The 20,077-nt window shown below is 42.7% G+C and overlaps 1 protein-coding gene across 5 annotated transcripts in view; it reads left to right on the top strand.

The window, feature by feature from the left end:
• The window catches only part of NSF (N-ethylmaleimide sensitive factor, vesicle fusing ATPase), a 75,206-nt gene extending 55,527 nt beyond the window's left edge, over positions 1 to 19,679 (top strand). For 4 of the 5 annotated variants that reach the window (XM_037411127.1, XM_037411129.1, XM_037411128.1 and 1 more), the window contains exons 16-21: positions 1,160 to 1,226; positions 1,418 to 1,497; positions 10,057 to 10,191; positions 10,991 to 11,104; positions 17,498 to 17,553; positions 18,171 to 19,679. In XM_037411127.1, the coding sequence (XP_037267024.1) occupies positions 1,160 to 1,226; positions 1,418 to 1,497; positions 10,057 to 10,191; positions 10,991 to 11,104; positions 17,498 to 17,553; positions 18,171 to 18,189 (471 nt within the window). In that variant the 3' untranslated portion in view covers positions 18,190 to 19,679. Of the gene's footprint in view, positions 1 to 1,159; positions 1,227 to 1,417; positions 1,498 to 10,056; positions 10,192 to 10,990; positions 11,105 to 17,497; positions 17,554 to 17,971 lie in introns of all 5 variants that reach the window. The other variant, XM_037411126.1, reaches the window with a different exon arrangement.
• The last annotated feature ends 398 nt before the right edge of the window (positions 19,680 to 20,077 follow it).

Below are 20,077 nucleotides of genomic sequence, written 5' to 3'. Positions count from 1 at the left end.
TGAGTACAATCCAATTCTATGTTCCTCAGTGGACAGAAAAGTTAATTACTCTTGTGACCATTTTCTGCTCTCTGTAGGTCCTAAATTCCTCTGCGTATATTTATTTATAAAGTTGAATGAGTGTTTTTGTGGCGCTGACACAAAGTGACTCAAGGAAAATTTCAAGGCTCTGTCTCAGTTGAGTCTGAGATGTAATTGTGACTAACAGTGGAACAAAACACTTGATCTGTGATGAGTGAGTCTGGAGCTCTCTGCAAAGATGAAGGGAGGAAGGGCTTAGGGTAGCACTTGGAAAGAACAGATGCTGCCTGAATGAGGCTAGGAACAGTTTTGAGGTGGTAATGTTTAGTTAAACAAGAGTTTTAATAACTTGAGGAGCAGGGGGAATGCAAACAAGTTGAACATCTTAAATAATTCCAAGTAGCCAGGTGGAAGGAGAGAGATTTCATTTACTGAAGCAAGCTAGCACTTACTTTTCTACCTGAATGATACTGAGTGAAGCATGTAAGATCAGGTTGTTGCAGGATTGCGTAGTTCCGAAGAGAAGCAGTGTGCTCACAGCTGGAAGCCCAGTTTATAATCTAGGTTCAAAAAGGAGGCTTTTGGACTTCACTTGAAGTGTGCTCGAGGTAGTAGGCCTGCAGTGCCACTGATGTCCTTAGTGCTACTTATTGTTTAAACCCAAAGCTTTGCAGAACACTGGTTTGCTGCTCTGTAAGAGGTGTCGTGGAGGCTCGATCTGTACTGAGTCTGTTCTCTCTGCAGGGTGCTGTTATGAAAAATAACCAATATCCAGCTTGGGTAGAAAAGCTTCATAATTGCATTACAATTGTGGGGGATTTGTGTATATTTTTATATTATCAGTATTGCCTCAGCTCCAAAAAACAGCGTAATTGTGCTCTGTTTTGTCCATTGCTTTACAATTAAATGCTGGGCAGCTGGCTTTTTTGCAAAGTGTATGGGGTAAATGGACAAAACTGATCTCTGAATTTGTTGAGATGGTTTTATTAAATGCAGGTAGAGTCTAGTCTGTTGGTACTTATCTTTTTCATTCTCTATTCCTCTAAATACTGCTGTGTTTAGCTAAAAACATGTCAACAGGTCCTATCATGACTATTGTAGTTTTGCTGCTGAGATGAGTAATTTTGCTGTTTTTTAGATCTTTGATGATGCATACAAGTCCCAACTCAGCTGTGTTGTCGTGGATGACATTGAGAGACTTCTAGGTGAGTTAGGATGACGGGAGAGCTGTGTTGTCTGCTGTGCAGAAATACTGAAATATTTGCAATATTGAAATACTGCAAAGTGGAAGTGATCTGGAACCATTTACTTTGCCATCATTGAGCTGTGCTTGATACAGTGAAGTGACTTAAATGTGATCTGCTTAGTAGGCATGGAAATGCATTTTTCGTTTCAGATTATGTCCCAATTGGACCACGGTTCTCTAATCTGGTGTTGCAAGCCCTTCTTGTACTGCTAAAGAAGGCCCCCCCTCAGGTAAGAAAGTAATTGAGGGATGAGATGCGCTATTCCTGTAATAATTTTGACAGTGGAGAGCTTTGTGTCTTGCTGATAGCTGCTGTGCTGCCAGTGGTATTAGTGCTATTGTCTCTGATGCAGTCAAGTTAATCCAAGCCTGCTGCTGTTCATTCAGTTAGACATTTCTAGGATAACCACAAAGAATTCAACTTTAATTACCTAATTACTTAAGGCTGAATCTTCTGCAGTTAGCCCTAGAAATACTGACTAGGGAAACAAGTTTAACCTTCACCGTGTAAAGCTTAAACTTGCAAACTGCTTTCTGATTAACTAAGGGTCTGTTCATTCCAAATCAATCCCTGGCTCAACCATGTGCTCCCTCCTTATTCAGAAATCAATTTCTAAGTAATGTGTGATTGTGGATGTCAGGGTTTTAATTTGTTCGTAACTTGAAATTATCAGGTGTTAATTACAATGGGTGAGGAAAGCTTAAGATCTTGCATCAGGTGCTGATCCCGTCTATTTGCACTTTGTGGCTTGATGAGATTTAAGAACATCACAAGTGATGTTTCTGAAGCTTGCAATGAGTGAGACGGAGACTCTTCTTGTTTGCCATTTTTCCTGTTTACTGGAATTCTGCTGTGTGTGTGAAAGTATCTGCATGAATAAATAACATGCTAACAGGAAAACCTTGAAAGTTGGTGTCAGGAAAAAGCAGAGAAGCACAGCCTGGATGAACTCAAATTTTTTGTCATTTTTAATATCCTGGAAACAGTAATGTATGCGTGAGTATAGTTTTCATTAGAGAGTTAGGGTGAAAAGACCTTTCAAATACAGAACTTTGAAGTAATTAGTAATGCCACAGGCCCTGAAGTTCCCCTTGTGACTGTCAAACTGGGAGAACAAAGATTTTTCCCAGTGAGCTTTCTAGGCCATGTGAAGTCTCTAACATAGAACTTGGATTCTGTTATCACATACATTGGAACAGGAAGTCTGCCTGTATGTAGCAGCACAACCGTTTTCATAATCTCATGTAATCATTGACCTTTTGCTGGGTATTTCCATAGTACCAGGAAATGGTTGTTCCCATAAATCAATAGGGGAAAATAGAACTTGATTTTGTTCAGTTGTTGAAGGAACTTAAAATACTAAATTGTCCATTTAATCACTGCATCCTCTGAATATGTTTTGCTGCTTAGATGCACTTTTGTTGGCACCTGAGTCTCCCTGAAAGCAGGATGCAGGGTTTGAAGCTCTCAGATATCTGCCAAGTTTATGCACGTTGCTAGAGATTTGTGCTTTGCAATGTTTGAAATGCCCTTGAGGCTGGAAGACTTTGGGTTGACAGCCAATATTATGGTGACTTAAGCCATAAATTGTTGGAGGGTAGAAAGAGAGTTTTCTGAGGAAATGTCACTGTTTGATTGATGATGTGTTGTAGTTTTCTTTCTTTTTTTTCCCCTAAGTGTCCACTGTTGGTTGGCTACTGTAGAAATTAGGACATTGGGTTGGATGGGACCCTTTTGGCTGACCTAGTTTGGCAGTTCTGATGATGGAGTTCTTCCTAGTGTGTGTTTCTTGTGAGTGCCCTGTGATAGTCACAGCATGTGGGGTTTGTTTTTTTTCCATTAAATAAACCAAGACAGTGCATAAGATGGAGAGTCATGCAGGAGGAGGCCTTTTCTGCTGTGAATGTCTACTGTGAAAAAGATTGAATTTGGGCATGGAGACTCTTGGGTTTTAAACTCAAGTGAGAAACCCATGAGGGAGATAATACTGCTGGTTAATCAGTGCCTTTCCAAGTTCCCTCTGAGATGACTGGCTTCCTTGGGGAGCAATTTATTTGGAAGTAATGGCTGGTTTCAGGGGTTTTCTTGTAATTTGAGATGCGGGTATGTGCTTTAAATGTACATGAGTAGCATCAGTGGTTCTAACCTGCTCCATGAGGTCAAACCAACATGAATTTCTGTAGGATTGGGATCATGATTTAGGTTCATTCCTTGTAAAAATGGAGTGTCCTGGGATATGGAGTGTCTGGGCATGTCCCTGTGCTGAGAGAAATCATTGGCAGGATGCTGTGCAGGCACTACCTGTTCTCCATTGCTATCATGTAAGTGCTTTACCATTTCTCTAGTCAGAGGGTCTTGAAATACAGAGTTGATTTGAAAAGCTTAGAACCAGGAACGCACGAAGCATTTGAAACTGTAAGCAAGGAGTGAGTGGGAAGCAGAGGACACGTTTCAGCAGCACAGCTCTGCTGCTCCCATCTTTGTGGCCCAGATTATGTATTCACGTGGTGTTGTCACATCACTTTCAGAGTATACTTAATGTGCAAGCAGCTTCCTACAATTACTGTAGGCTGTGTGTGCAAGAGGAGCATTTCTGGGATGAAATCTTATTATACATTGAGGTATATGTCTCTGTTGAATTGGTTTATGAAAGCTGCCTCCCAGACTCCTCTCTTCCTATTGAGGCTATATTGTTTTGATTTGGTGTGGGAAGGGCAAATACTGGAAGCTTCTGGTTTTCTGGATTTTCTGGCTTGTTTGTACTTTGCAGAAGTTTTGAGAGTAAACATGTTAAGACTTTAAAGAAAACAAGAAACATCTCTGAGTTTGCTTTAAATTCCTGGTCACAGCTCATGCTTGCTAGTTCCACTCAGCAATGCTTAAATAGTGGTATCTGTTACTCCTAGTTCAAGATGACTGAAAAACATTGCATTTTGTTTAGCATCTTTTTTTAAACCAATTAAAAATCTTTTCTAAAATGGATTGAAGAGAAGAAAATAAACCATGTTCTCTTGGGTCTTTATTTCAATCAAGTTACCCTGTGTTGTGCAGCAGAAGAGACTGGGGGGGGATAGAAAGACTGAAAAGGACTGTCGCAGCAGGGAGCCAAGCGGGAGAAAAGGACTTCTCTGAGAACTAAGCAGCAGCAGCTCCGAAAGCCGAAGCTGCTTCATCTACATGCAGAGTCACACAAGGCATGGAGACACTCACCAGCCCCACAGAGGTTTCACATGTGCTTCCCTGCTGGTTCCTGTGAAAAGCTAACAATTGGCTCAAAGGGTGAAAGACCATTGCAGCATCCCCGCGCTAAGCTGGACGTACAATTTGTGCAGTGTTATGAAATGTCTGGCTTAGCGAGATGCTCTCGACCACTCTTGTGGATGCCCTTCCACTGCTCCCAGAGGCCCCCAGCCCCTTTCCTTCTCTGGGACACTGGAGGCTTTTGCCGATTTATGAAAGTTGACGGGGGAAAAGGGGGGAATAATCTCCTTGTTTGATATAATCCCAGATGCATTCCTGATTCCATGTCACTTGGTGTGAATTGGAAGCAACTCCAATCAAGAGTGACGTTACCTTTGTGCTTGTAAACCTGGGGAACTGTGTTTTCTCCCATAACATGTTAAGATTTGTTGATACCCCAAAACACATGCATAAAAATTTACAGGGGTCCAGAGTTGAGTGAACAGCTAGTGGGTGACCAACAGAGTCACTTCAACATCCACCAATACTTGGTTATAGCATAATTCAAGTTCCTCTCAACTCCCCTTGCCTAGGGCTGGCTAGATTTGCTAAAATTCTGTAATTTGAGACTCCACTGATGTGTAGAGACTCCATTTGCTTGTCTATGTAATTCTTTTATGTTCTACTTTCTCTTTGGTAGTCAGTGCGATAATATGGTGCCCATTAGGAAATGGATACTGTGTTAGAAGAATCAATCTCATAATGCTTGAAAACGTGGTGTTTGAAACTACTCTTTTGATCTCTGGGTCCCATAGTTCTCTGTAGGATTACATGCTTTATTCAGGTAAAACCCCTGTAGGAGAGAGGCGAAATCTGGGGTTATCCTGCTTCTAGAGGGCAGTGGGGCAAAACACGCACCTCTCTGCTGGGTATCCCCCTGTCAGTGCAGAGGGATCTTGGGCTTCGAACTGGGACACTTATTGCCTAAAGCTGGGCAGAATGAATCCAGACTTGAGAGGTGCCTGTTTCTAATCTGTTGATGGAAAAAGTCAGCCTAGAACTGCCCTCTTAATGAGTCTGACACCAAATGATCTTAAGCTGTTGAAAAGCCAAGTTCCTCCTTGGTAGTTACTCTCTTGTTATGCCTGATTTTGAAGTTATATTTATGAAGTTCAGCTTGAATCCTGATCTTCTGTGGGCTGAACACATGGCATGTAGCTTTTGCAATGGCTGCTCTAGGAATGAAGGATCAAAAATGTGAATATTTCTGAAAATAAGGGCACTTCAGCAGTACATCTCACAACAGCAAGAATAAATCCATTGATGTGTTGTGACTGCAGAGCAGTTGGATGAGGACAGCTTTTTCCATTTGGCTTGATGGCTTTTCATGCTTTTGTGGTAATGCCTGGGGCAAAACTTTTCTGACTTGTAGGTTTTCCACTTGTTTGCTAAGCAAGTTGCCTGAAACTTTGAAAAGTACAAGGGACTCCTGACACTTCTTTTAGTAATTGATACAGCAGAGATTATGCTTGTATTAAGGTAACTGGTTTTCTAGTGAGCCAAGTTTAAAGGTAGCAAGTTGGAGTGCATAGCTTCTTTTGAAGAAAGCAGGGAAAAAAATTGGTTATGTTTTGGGTGGAACTCTTAAAAAAAAATTTTAAGCACTGCTTTGCAGAATAGCTATCTATTCTGAGGAGTTTTCAAACATTCAGTTGTCTGTGGTTTGGAGTCCTGAGCATGGGTCCTAACTGAAATATCTAAAAATTGCTGATGGATCTGTCATCCATTAACTTGTCCTATTGCTTTTGAACCTTGTTAAGCTTTTGCCATCCTTGGTATTGTGCTTCCTTGAGTTCAAGTGAACTGTATGATGAAAGCAAACATCCTTTGGTTCGGTTTAAAACTGATGCTTGATACTTACATTTAGTGCTCCCTAGTTTTTATTTTAAGAAACAGCAGTTTTCCCCCTCATCTCTTCTGCACCGTCTATGATGTTTACTTTGTTTACCCCCCATCAATTAACCAAGAATCTATTTAGAGAAGTTTATTCCCTTTTTTTTACCATCCCCGTTGCAAATACAATTTCAGCTATTTGAAATGGCTAGGATTAGATATTGTCTTAAAGAGCACCACGGATTCATATGGTAGAATAATCCCTTTTGTTTTACTCTTTTTTTTTTTTTTTTTTTTTTTTTTTTCTTCTCCATTCTAAAAATGTCTGAGTGTTTGCGTTTTGAGTAAGGTTTAGCACTGAGCTGGTGTTTTTACAGAACTTTCCACAATGACCAATTCCAGTGGCTTTCCTAAATGGTAATAAGTCATTTAGTCATTTTTGTGTGTGTAGTAATTGTCCGCTGGCCTGATTTACAGCAAGTTTGGGATTCATCTGACTAAATGTGGCTGTCAGTGGTTTGGTTTTCTATGACTGAAGCAGTTGTTTAGGAAATAGTTTGCTGTATGAGTCCAGAGTGTAGGCAGCTTTTCTTGGAGGAGGTACATGTCATCTGGGCTCCATTAACGAAGAAGGAAATGCAGAGAGTGAGGTCATTTGTGGACACCTGAAGTTACAGGAGATAAAATTCACCTAACTACCTACATTTCTGTGCTGCTTACATCCTTTCCTGGTGAGACCTTTTAGTCTCTGATGAAACCCCAAACTAGACTCTTATTTTTATTATAGTCAAGTGTGGACTTCATCATTGTAGAATTGCTCAGGTAGCATCCTTCAAGCAGTTAATCTTCCAGTTGTCATTCCCTTGATTGATGTCTTATCTGCTGTGCCAGGCACTGTGCACATGCTTTTAGCTGTATTTTGGGAACAGATACTGCCTTGCTGGCTGCAGTTGAGCAGGTTTGGTGGTTCTTTTCCTCCTAAAATGCTCATAGTTCATGGGAAATTCTTATTAACACAATCCCTTAACCTCAGCTGTTCCGGATTTTGAGAGTTACATACAGTAATAAACAATTGCTATTGCTTATAAAGCATATTGGTCTTGTTGGTATATCATTGTATGGATTTGTGCTTGAAAGAGCGGGCTGGTGCATGTTTTGGAGGTCTTGGTTCTATTCAAGAGTCTGTCTTTGGCTTCCTTTGCACCCTAGTACCTTACCTGTATAACGAGAAAACTGTTTGAAGGTGCCTAACAGCATGCATATGACTTGTTACAATTTTTTGAATAAGGTAGCAGAAATTCTCTTACAGAGCTTATGATGCAACTCAGTAAAACTTATGCTGATATATCTGATATTATACATTATTAATGAATTGAAGAAAAACTCACTGAGGATAGCGTGTTCAGGAAATACAGAGCAGCCATAAAAGCAAAGTCAATTAGAATAGAGGTGAAATTTTCTCAATCAAATCTGCTGATAATCCCTGTGTTTGCATTCTCAAGATTTTAAGCATGCGTCAGTTCTGCCATCGCATCTGCTGCTATCCCAAGTATATCTTAGCAAGTTGAAGGCACTTTTTAACCTTGTCCTTGGGTGGCAACTTCAGAGCAAATGTCAGAGGTGTTTGTACCACACTTGGGTGGTTCATGAGCAGGTAATTGTCCAAGTGTTCTTGGGGGACTCATTTCACACAGCTTCCAAGCCTGTGTTTAAAGTCTGTTTTACTAGCCCTTTCCAAAGATGAAGACCGCTGAAATTCTGTCTTCGTGTGGGCAAAAAAGCTTTTCTGTTGCTAAACATAATTTATTTTTCTTGGTCTATGAAGTGCTTTAGCTGAAAACGAGCACCTGATGGGGCTTTCTGATTTCCTTGTGAGAGTGAGGATCAAATGCCATTCACTTACTCTCCACTGAGTTCGTTCTTTTTTTTCATCTTTGCATGCAAGATCTTACTGAATTGCTCAGATTTGGCTTAGAGTTTTAAAATGATACAATATTTTCCTGGCCTTCCCACACAATGACCACCAAAAAGGAAAAAAATGTGTGATTGTAAAGCTGTGGGCATGCAGAGCATCGTGGAAGCAGCAGCCTACAGGATAGTTGTATTTATGCTTACTGTGGATGTTGTATGCCCTTCTCAAGGCTACCTACAGACATTTTTAGACACTCAGACCTCTTTCTGTTTGCTCTGTGCTGCCAGCAGGTCAGTTTTGTCTAGTAATAAAGCATCCCCTACTCCCACCGCAGTTTTAAACCTGGCATTTCTGTTGTCAGTTGAGGAATTGGCTGCTTTTCCCCATTAAATTGCCTAGTAGTTTTCTGAAGATTTCCCCCTCTAAAGCAGGGACTGAGCTGGTGAGTGTGGTGCCTCCTGAGATGCAGACAGTGATTAATACACAGAAGGGTTAGCACAGTGTTTCCCTGACAAAGCCTTTGTGTGAAGCTCGTGACCTGGGGCATGCTCTGGTTTCAACCTGCCAGGCATTACTTCCTTGTGCTGTCTTAGGCTAAAAACAAACTTGAAGTGAGCACTTGAGTTCGTTACCAGTTCTGATGCTTTCTTATTGTCCGTCACCCAAAGCAGGAGTGTAATCTGTTCAAACACAAAAAGTCAAGTGAATACAATGGCACTCAGGGAAAAACAAACAAATGCTGCAAAGATGCATCATCTTCCTCAAAGATGTATTAAGTTTAATTATGTTTTCATCCTTTGTCAAAGGAATGCAAAACACTTACGAAATTAATTCTGGCTGCTCTGTGAGAATAGTTTTTAGGGTTTTTTTTTTTTGTTTGGATTGGGTTTTTTATGATGATGAACAGTGTTTGTTACGAGGTTGAAATATAGGACTTGAGCTGATGCGCAGAGACAAAGAGTAAACTTCTGAACAGCGAATGAGGAGAGTACTCGGCCGGCCAGGCCTCTCCTCAGCCCATGGGCTCCTTGTGTACTGGGTTGGAAAAGGGACTGATCACAGCTGATAATCCCAACAGCTCCTTCCATCAGCCGACGTTTATCAGTGTCTGAACACTGCATAGTGAAATGCAAATAGCGTTGAAATGGCATTTGCAAGAAGAACTAACAAGTTTATTTTTATTGGCAGCTGGTGTTTTCCATTCATTTCTCTATTATTTATAAACCCTGTTATTGCTCAGGCCAACTTGGAATTGGTGTGTGCACTGTCGGTTTGAACTTGGAGGCTGCCAGACATGGTGCTATTCTTTTATACAACCACACTGGCAGTGGGAAGTCTTACGAACTTAGGGCAACCTCCAGTGTTAAAGCGTGAGCTGTAAAACCACTGGAACTGTCTGTACGGTGGCAGAGAATTCACTGTACCCACAGGATTTCTAAAGACAGGCTGTTCCCCTGCGAAGTCATCTGTAATTCAGCTTTTGGGAATGGGGGTTTGTGCATGCTTTTAAATTTAATGAGGATTCAGTTATTTATAATGATGAATTTAGAAGGGAAGGGAAGGTAGGAGAGTGTGGGTGGGTCTTCTGTGGACCATAATTTTTGAACCCCCTTGGTGGCATTACTCTGACTTCTGAAATGTGATCCTAGTCTTCTATGGTTGATGTTGACTACTCCAATTAATGACAGATTTAATATTATTTTTTTTAAGAGGTATTTTTACATGGCCATTTTTCATTTGTGAAACTTCCCAAGGCTGGTTCTTCTCTTGCTTTTCTTGACACTTATTCCATTGTGTGGACAGGGTCGCAAGCTTCTAATTATTGGAACCACCAGTCGCAAAGATGTCCTGCAGGAAATGGAAATGCTGAATGCTTTCAGCACTACAATTCATGTGCCCAACATTGCAACAGGGGAGCAGCTGATGGAGGCTTTGGAGGTGAGAAAAAGGTCAAGGATGACAAACCAGCTCAAAAATTGCTGGAAATGAGGGGTTTTGCAGTAGCCTTGCATTTGGGAACAGTGTCCCACTTAACTGAATTACTTTTTCATACAGTAAATGAAGGCAAAATGAGAGAACTCTAGGTCTGGGGAAAGAGTCTGTGGCGTTGACGGAAAGATTCCAAGGGCATGGAAGTGGGTAATGAATATAATTGGCACACTTAAACTGAATGTGCCTGGAGGGTGCCCAGCTCTCATGAATTGGAACAACAGCGAATTAAGGTGTTTGGTGCTGAAGAGATTATAAGTTCTTCATGAATTCATGCCCTTACTGGCTTCTTATTCTATGCCATAGTGGAAATTGTAGTGAGTATTGAAGGCTGTTAAAATAAACTTAACAGGCGAATCTTTTGTGCAAACTTGCAAAGCTGCCACAATGATAATATCACTAAAGCCTGAAAGACACAGGCACTCTTGCAGCAGTTTTGAAAACTTTCTGTGGCTTGAGCCACTGTGGACCTTCTAGACTCTAATCTGGAGGAAACCTGGAATGCATTATAAAAGAGAATTGCAAACTATTTGATTAGAGACACTGCAAGAAGAACCATTATGGAACAGAAGAATCAAAGTGTTTTGCTTTGTCTAGATATATTGCAACACATTTTCTTTCTAAGTTAGAAGATGCTTCCTAGCTTCTCGTTCCTTATTTCCTGAGTTAGGTAGCATTATTCCTCCTGACAGTGTCCTGTTGTTGATTTTTTTATGGCTTTTTTTTTTTTCATTTCCCCACCCCCCAGCTCCTGGGTAACTTCAAAGACAAGGAACGCAGCACTATTGCACAGAATGTCAAAGGGAAGTCTGTCTGGATTGGTATCAAGAAGCTGCTGATGCTGATAGAAATGTCATTACAAGTGAGTATGTTTCTGGTTCAGGAAGGGTAGGGTAAATAAAGTGGTCTTAGAGGTTCCTAATTGTCTGAAACCTGCTACTTTAGTTGTGTGGTAGGAGCCTTTGAATCGGTTTAACTGAGAAGAGAGCGACAGTGAGAAGACATTTTCCGAACAAAGATGTTACCAGGTCTTGGTCCACAGAGATCTTTAAAAGCCACAGTGCCTACAGGCTGTTTAGAGCTGCACTTCAGAGACGAGCATCTGGCAACTGGAGGGATTGGATTAACTTACCTTTCATGAAATTTCGTCTCTACACCCAGCATGTTAAGATTGCAGATAGCAATCACTTAGGATTTTTTTTAATTTTTTTTAAAAGAAGAAGGTGCCTGTGCAGGTGTATGTGCTCTTTCCCTGAAGAAAATAAATCTGTCAGGCTGTTCAGCTGCTCTTCTCTTTATTTTCCACTTTCAGCACTTTAAAGAAAATAATTGCAGAGGGTAGAAATATGTAGCTCTTAACCCTCCCCCGCACCGATCATCTATGCCTGCAAGCCAGCCATCAAGCTTGTGCTCGACAGTATATGCATGCTAAAAATGAGAGGGTGTAGCATGCAGCCCTAATCCTCCACGGCTGACATTTCAGCGCCCTTCTGAGTCCTTCCCCCCCTCGCGCACCCTCTCTTTTCACATCAAATGGATTTAGTGCAGCTGAGTGAACTGTCCTTAGATCTTCCTAGGAGAGGCTGAGCATAAGCTAAGAGGCATGTAGTTTAGCAGCATATAAGTCATGTATCCCTCTGTTCACTATTCACAATTCTGTTAAAACTTGCACAGCACTAAGGATGTGCTCTGACTGGATGTCACCTCAGGGAATAAAGTCATTTATCTAGATTACTTTTTCCTCTTCTTCCTTGGCTTTTAATTCCATACCTACAGGCAAGTCAGTAAGTCATAGCTCACATGTATTAAGTGTGTTCAAGGGGTGCAGGCCTCCAGGGACTGCCTGGCTCTGGTGCAGTCCATTTCACTTAGCCTTGACAATGGATTCCTCCTTCTGGCACGGGATATTTTCTTTTGCTGCTTTGTGGTGTTCTTTTCTAACCTGAAGGGTGAAGGTTATGTAAATTACGGACAGCTCTGAATGGGGAGCGTGGGTGGAAATGCTGACCCTGGCCCTGTTCACAGCATTGGCCTGTGGCTGCACACCTGCGATGCTGTAGGTGGGAAGTCTTCATGCTGCCCTAGACTGTGCAGACAGGCAAACTGGTCTTATGCCTTTTATTTATTTATTTATTTATTTAAACCGGGCCACCGTTTTGTAGATGAGTCCATGACCAGTCAGGCTGGGAGAAGACAGGCAGGGCTGCGACCCTGTGTCATTTCTGACAAAAATTGAACAGCTGTGCAATGAAGGGCTGCTACTGCCGAGATAGGTGATTGATAAGCCACTATTGCTTCTGTACGTGGATGGTTGGTAGCAAGGTGACTTACGTTATTACGGTCAATTCAGGTAATTGTGTGATAGCATAGGCGATAGTGTATGGAAGCTAAATATGAAGATTGTTCCAAAAGGTTAGAGGTGTTTGCGTGACTCCGTCTGCTGATCTGCAGTACAGGCTCTCACAGAATAGGAGAACACTCATCTCTGAATGCACTGAAAGACCACAGTGATATCTGTTTTGGCTAGCTTTTACAGGAAAGCAGAATATCACCAAATGAGACGTCTAAGGCTAGTTCCCTTTTTCTCTGAGCTAGACCATAGCTTTTTAGAAAGAGGTTTGAATCTAAAAATCCCTTAAAAATTCCAAGCGATGTATGAAATTTCTCAAAATTCAACTGATTAGATCCCATGGTGAATGAATTCTTTGCAAAAAACATGACCTTGTTCCTTTCTCTGCCATTACTGAATCTGCGTTTTTTGTTTTATTACACTAGTAAACCCAGTATATGCTATATGTGGGTATTTTTAAGCTGTTCAAATGACTTTCAGTTTGTTTCAGGCTGAACCAGTCTATCAAAATCTGTTCTTGGCCTACCGTGAACCACTGCATTGCCCTGGTATCTTGGGTTGCTTTGTTACCTTGTTTGTGAGCCTTTTAAACCCACGCTTTTTGGCAGCTTAATTTTCCTCAAACTATGTTTATTGCTATTTCTGGCCTTCTTTAATGTCAGAGAACTCGTATTTAGTGTCGCATACTTTGGTTGTCTTGTATACATTGAGTGTCCTGGAATGATGTTATGTTCTTGTTCAAAAAGAAGTCTTTGATGAATGGATACACTCATGATTTGCCACATGAATCCAGAAAAGTTTAGTTATCCTTGGCTGCAGTACACGGACCACCGGTGCCCTGCTAGCTTCACCCTGCCCTGGTGCTGGGACCCTACCCTGGGGTGCTGCTGGGTACATGAGCTGCCTTTTTTCCACAGCTAGGGGCTGGTTTCTTCTGCTTGTTTTGTCTGCCTGTCTTGCTCTTGGACATTGCTGGCAACACTCCAAAACCCAAGGCCTCTCCTCCTTGGGGCAGGAACCTGAATGAGCCAGGCAGCTTTCCAGAAAGGCCCTTTTTGCACCTCCAGGATTTCCTGATTTGGTAACTTCTGCTTAGCATAAATAAAACTTCAGGTAATCTAAGCTGTTTGTAATGTATTTTAACTTACATGGGAACTTATTTTGAAAGGTCATCATATAATATTGCCTATATTATTTTAAATGCTGTGTCTGGACGTACTAAGAGTTTGGATTTTATGACAGGTTTACAGAAGTACGGTACTATCCAAGGGCGTGCACATCTTGGCAGAGTATCTCCTCTTCTCTGAACTGAAGATTAGTGAAGTCTTTTCAGCTGCCTTTTTTCCTCAGGGCTCCCAGGCGTGTCCTGAGGGTACTGCATTACCTAGAAAGGAACAATCATTTTCTTGCCACCTGTCTGAGCTGTGTCATAGCATCAGTCTCCACGCTGTTCTAGAACTTCTGTCATCGAGTTTGACAGCAGCATTTCTCCTTTCATAGGGCACTAGAGGGTTGGTTCAAGAGTCCTGAACCTGCTTCCTCTTTGCACTGTATTGACACAGACTTCTCCTTTCAGGGCTGATGTGACTTCTGGTTTTGTGCCTGCATTTTTTTAATACGCTTTTTGATCAAATTTGCCTCTTTGTTGCCTTTCAGCTTCCTGCTTTAGTCTTTTGGGCAAGATATTGTACCTGCAGATAAATGCTGTTCCTCCCAAAGAGTGTAGAAACTGTCAGTACAGATTGTGGACAAAGTGTCTTACCATGGCCACTTTATTATGTGTGAGTGAAAAGTGGTGGGGAGGCAGCATCTTGGATTTGGGGAGCAGAATCCTGGCATTAGCAAGTCTGAATTTCATCTGGTGGCACTAGTACAGGTTTTCTAGGAATGAAACTACGTTTGTTTGCATTTATCCATCTCGGATCATGTTGGCTTTTTAAAAAGAACTATCTGACTGGTCCTTTGGTGTGTTATTTCCTGATTGCGATGCTCTTCCACGCTTCCCTAAGGTTTCACCAAGGCCCTTGTAACAGGACCATCTCCTTTGCAGGTAGATAGTATTCTTGTTCCCTGTGTCAGTCAGTGAGGGAAGTAATCTTAGAATAAGCCAGGCCCTTTGACTGTTCTGTGTGACCTTCTTTTCCAGCAGCTTTGGGCTTTCCACCAATGGCCAGAAGTCATGTCTTGCTCCACTTCGGTGTTCATGGTTCCTTGGGTCAATCTGAGATGTGAAGGATTCTTTCTTTACTGACTAAATTGCCTGGTTTTGTGGACTCTGCAAAAAGCATCTTGATTCTTCACCCACTGTTCCATGCCGTAGGCTGTTGGTGTTGGCGTGCCTGGCAGCATGAACATCAGCTATGCGTGTATGGATTTTGCCGTTGGCCCGCAGCAGTGATTCTGTATGGAGTGCAAGTATTTTAAGTAGTGAGTTGCTGTTGCTCCAACCGTCGGGCTGCCTTTCACTGTTTTGTTGGATTTGCAGACTGCTCAAGATCTTAGATCATAGAATCATTCTTGTTGGAAAGGACCTCAGGACATTATCTAATCCAATTCAGACTTTTAGAAAGCGTATGTGTAGATGTTTACAGGCTTCTCAACCACCCTGTTTGACATCAGCATTTGATGGGACTCGGGCCTTTCCAGCTCCAGCAGGAATGGATGAAGTTGGCGTTTCAGACTGTTGCCAGCAAGGTCCACTTCTTGGCATTTCATTTGCCCAGCTCTTCGACCTTTCACATGGAGAATCGGTCTGTAAGTTTGGACCATAAATGAGAAGTCAGATCTCAGAATTTGGTGGGCTGACACTTGAGTAACTCTTCTGAAGAAGTCCTTTCGGAAGTAGGCATCTTTACTGCTGCTATCTACGAAAATGCCATGTGTCTTATCTGGGAAGGCCAGGAATCCCTCTCGGATGTACTTTTCTATTCATGGTCAAAGACCAAATGTATTTTGTCCCTTTCCTCAAATCCCTTTCTTTTACAGGCTGCCTGAAGGTTGTTGAGAGAGTGCACTGGCAATTATTTTTGCTTGAGCTTGGCCTTGGCAGCTCTGGTTCCCAGGCTTGCTTTGACTGTCCATGTAACTTAAGGTTTCAGCCACTTTTGAGCCTCCTGTCCAGGACTTGCAGTGAGCACTTTGTCTAGCTGCAGGTGATATGTGGTTCTCTAGGGTAAACTGTTCATGACCACCTTCTCTTTGGGTGAATGTCACGGAGAGCAGGAAGGTGCTAAACAGGTACACTCTGCTAATTACACCCATAGCATTTTTTTTTAATCTTTGTCTGGTCCAACCCTCTGCTCTGACCAAGCATGATCAACTAGAACAGGTTGTTCAGAGCCAGTTGGGTCTTGACTACCTCCAAGGATGGAGATTCCATAACATCCGTGGGCAGTCCCTAACAGTGTGTGACGACCCTTGCAATGGAATGGAACCTGTGACCTCCTGCCCTGTCAATGGGCACCACTCAGAAGGGTGGCTCTCTTCTTTGCCCTCCCGTCAGGTATTACACACATTGCTAAGAGTCACCCTTCCCTCCTCAGTCCCAAGTCTTCTCTACTCCACACTAACCAATCTTACCTCTCACAGCCTCTCTTTGTATGACACATGCTTAAGACCTTTAATCATCCGTGTGACCCTTTGCTGGACTCTCTGATATGTCACTGTCTCTCTTGTACTGGGGAGCCTCAAACTGGACACTTTCTTCCAGGTGTTGCCGCTGAGAAGAGGGGAAAAATAATCTCCCTTGATCTGGTAGCAACGTTCCCCCTGATGAAGCCCAGGATGCTGTTGGCCATCTTTGTTGCAAGGGCCCATTGCTGGTTCACATTCAGCTTGTCCTCCAGGGCCCTCAGGTCCTTTTCTGCAAAGTCACTCTCCAGCCAGTTGTCCCCCAGCCTGTACTGGTGCATGGAGTTGTTCTTGCCTAGGTGGAAGACTTTGCATTTCCCTTTGTTGAACTGCATGAGATTTGTTTTGGTCTGGGTCTCTGAGTGACAGCAGCAGCATCAAGTGCATAAAACATACCTCCCAATTCTGTGTCATTTACAAACTTGCTGAGGGTGCGCTCTGTCCCCAAATCCCGATTGTTAATAAAGAGGTTAAATGGTACTGGCTCCCATACGGATGCCTGGTGTACTGCTAGTGACTGGTCCTCAGTTGGACTTCATGCCACTGAACACAACTTTTTGAGCCCAGCAGTGTCATGGTTTAACCCCAGCTGGCATCTAAGCCCCCACTTCTCTGTTGTCTCTGTCTCAGTGGTGGGGGAGAGGCAGGACTGATCTTTAGGGGGTGTTCCTGGTTGATGGAGCCGCAGCAGAAGTTGGTACTGCAAGTTCTGGAAGCCTTGTGCTACGATTCAGCTTTCCCTTGTGTGCTGATCCCCCACGCGCAGCTTCTTTCCTCTGGTGCTGTGCTACTGGAGCTGTAACGGGTAAGGAAGATTTTGGAAAAATTGAGGACACCTTCAGTCCCTTCTACTCCTGACTCTGTAATCTGCTGCCCCAGCTCTGGAAAGGGGCAGATAGAAGCAGACACAAACTGGACCTGGCTTGTCCAGAGCCAGACTAGAATTGGCAGCGTGGGGTGAAGCTAGCGTGCATATTGCCATGAAAACAGAAGTCCCTGATAGAAATCCTTGTGTACGTTTCCAGTCTGGCTCATCTCCCAGCTATGGGAGCACGCTAAGCCTGTGCTAATCGTTTTTTTCTCTTGGTGCTGTGCTGTATCTGCACTGCTTGGCTTGCAGGACTTCTGGATGAGCAGGCTGATCTCTGGCCTGGCCAAGGCACAGGCAGAGCAAACACACACACGTACCTCCAGCTGTCTTTGGCCTCATTTTCTTCTTGGGCTCCTTGGAAGACTGCATCATGCTGATGGAGATCTGTTTTTTTTCGTGTTTAGATGGATCCTGAGTATCGGGTGAAAAAATTCTTGGCTCTTCTGAAAGAAGAAGGAACGTAAGTAGTTTCATTTTAAAGGATTGTTTAAAACTCTCCTGTCTGCTCAGGAGCAAGCATTTCTTTGAGGGGAAGCTGCAGTGTAGTGTATCTGATCTCATTGTTGGCCCCTCCTGTATTTACAGGACTGTATTATCAGATCAGTTCTCCTTACAGCTATATGCTGGTTGTTTTGGGAAGGGGGGAGGTCCTGAAGACTTTGAGAACCTGCATGCCTGGACTCTCTGCTTTTCTTAATTTACCTGTGACTCTTTAAAATTTTATGAGATATTGTACTGCAATTTAGCTTTCTTTAACTGAAGTAAATCAGAAGAGATTCTGCTAGAGTTAAAATCCAGCTGTTTATCTAAAATCTGGAACTTTGGTTTCTTGTATTTCTCCTGTCTGAGAGAAGGATGTCCTACTCTTTCCCCTGTAGGTGTCACAGGGAATAGTTGAGCCCAGTCTTGACAGTGGCATCTCCTAGAAAATGACTTTCTAATACATGTAGGGCAGTACCTGTGCTGGGGAAACTCACAACAGTATCTATCCTGGCTACATGTGAGTGGGTTCCAGTGTGTGCTTGATGCTTTTATACATGTGCATGCTTTCTTGATGAATTTGGCTTCTTTTGCAAGAGTTCCTTCCCTAGACTGAAGGTGGACCAAGTGCAAGATCAACAGCTGGAAAAGTGACCAACCTGGAGAATATAAACTGGGATCTTTACTCTTCTGTGTTCAACACACTGGACAAAGTGAAATGCTCCCCTGTTTCCAAGAACCCAATGTGAAATCTGCATGTTTAGTGCAATACAGTATCTTTATTCTTTGTCTTTAATATACTGATGTCATGTGGAAGTGTCTTCTAGAACACTGTGCTTCTGTCTCTGTGCAGGCGAGGCTGCGTTCTCATTTGATTTTAGCATGGGGGAAATGTCCTGTAAGTCTTGAAGCTAACGCTCACTTGTGTCCAGCATCCAGTTGCTACGATAGGAGTAAAACCTGACAGTCTGTGGTGAAGGCAAATTAAAGTACTACTCGGTCTTACCCTGATCTGATGAACGGTATCTTGTTATGCCGTCCAATGCCTCACTGAATATTGAGCCAGGCTGATAGCCTAAAGACAGTGCCCACAATAATGCAGCTCCAGAACTGCCTAGATGCTAATTAATACCTGCTTTCTCTTACATTCAGGTATTTTGTCACCTGAGGAAGAGGGACTGGCTAATGGCATTAGGGACTGGAAGAAGGCAGGGAAATATGTTGATCAGAGTAGAGGGAACTTCCAAATCCAGTATTTAAGACGTTAAAACTTGTTGTTAATTCAACGAAGTTTTAGAGGTGCTGATTCCAGCCTGAAAGCTCTTCATGAGTGTGATGTAGATGGCAGCTTTGGTATTAGCCAGCCTCATTATATCCCATTTTTCTGCCATGTTACCAAAGGTTGAAATTCCTCCTTAAACAGAGAGGAAGCCAAGCTCTGCAGATGCATGAGAGATGTATCGCCATGTTTTTGCACTGAAATAAAGGAATGTACCAAACTTTGCTATGTGGTCCTTCCCCAATAGTCATCTCGTGTCAGTGAGATGCTGTCGACAATGACTGCATGAGGCTACTCCCCTCTCGTTCTTTGGCTCCACACGTTTAATAAGGTTCACGGAACATACCTCAATTTGGTGGGGCATGAAATCAAAGCCATTTATGAGATCTTAGTTCAGTGTAGCTTCCTAAACCTGACCAGGCATGCTGCTAAGGGCTAGCAACTTGTACCCAACCCAGGGAAAAGAGGGTGCTTCACATTCTTTCAGGCCCAGAGGTGAAGGTACTGTAGTCCTTAGTGCGTACTCACAGAGTTGGGGTATTTTAGTCACTCCACTCAGGTTTCTTTTCGTTTGACAGTGCTGTTGCATTGTGATGACATTGCGAGTCCCAGTGGTTATTATTCCCTCTAATTTTGTGTATGATCTTGTGAATTTATTTGTTCCTTTCTTCTGCTAGTCCTAGTGACAGCAGCACACGTTAACTTATATTTCAGAATAAATGATGTAAACTTTACTGTGTCTTTGTCCAGAACTATACTGATGAATAAATATCTGGTTTAATTGCACATTCAATGGATTCAATAAAAAGCACAACTACTTGTGATGATCTGGGAGACATCTGTGTCTTTGGTGCTAGCTGAACAGAGGTGCGTCTATGGAGGGAGGATGTATGGCATGAAGATAGCAAAGCTGTTCGCAGGCTGCTGATGGCCAGAGGGATGCTCGGTTTGTACCTAAGCGTGGATGAATTGGATATATCCCCAGCCTGAATAGCTTGACCACAGGTAGTACTGAAGGAGCTGGCTGAGAAGACCTCTGGTCCCACCTGTTCTGGAGTTCTCTAGACCTTGCAGTGCTGAGGAAGCCCCAGAGATGTACGTGTGTGTGTGCGTGCGAGTTTAGGTTTGTCACACTTGAAGGAGACTGTGTTGGAAAACCAGGGCTGACTGTTGGGTGCGACATCCCACCTTGTTCCAGCCTATTCTGAGCTCTCCATCCAAGATG

The sequence above is a fragment of the Falco rusticolus genome, chromosome 18 (assembly GCF_015220075.1).
Source record: "Falco rusticolus isolate bFalRus1 chromosome 18, bFalRus1.pri, whole genome shotgun sequence".
Lineage (NCBI taxonomy): Eukaryota > Metazoa > Chordata > Aves > Falconiformes > Falconidae > Falco > Falco rusticolus.
This window is presented reverse-complemented; position numbering and strand designations above follow the sequence as displayed.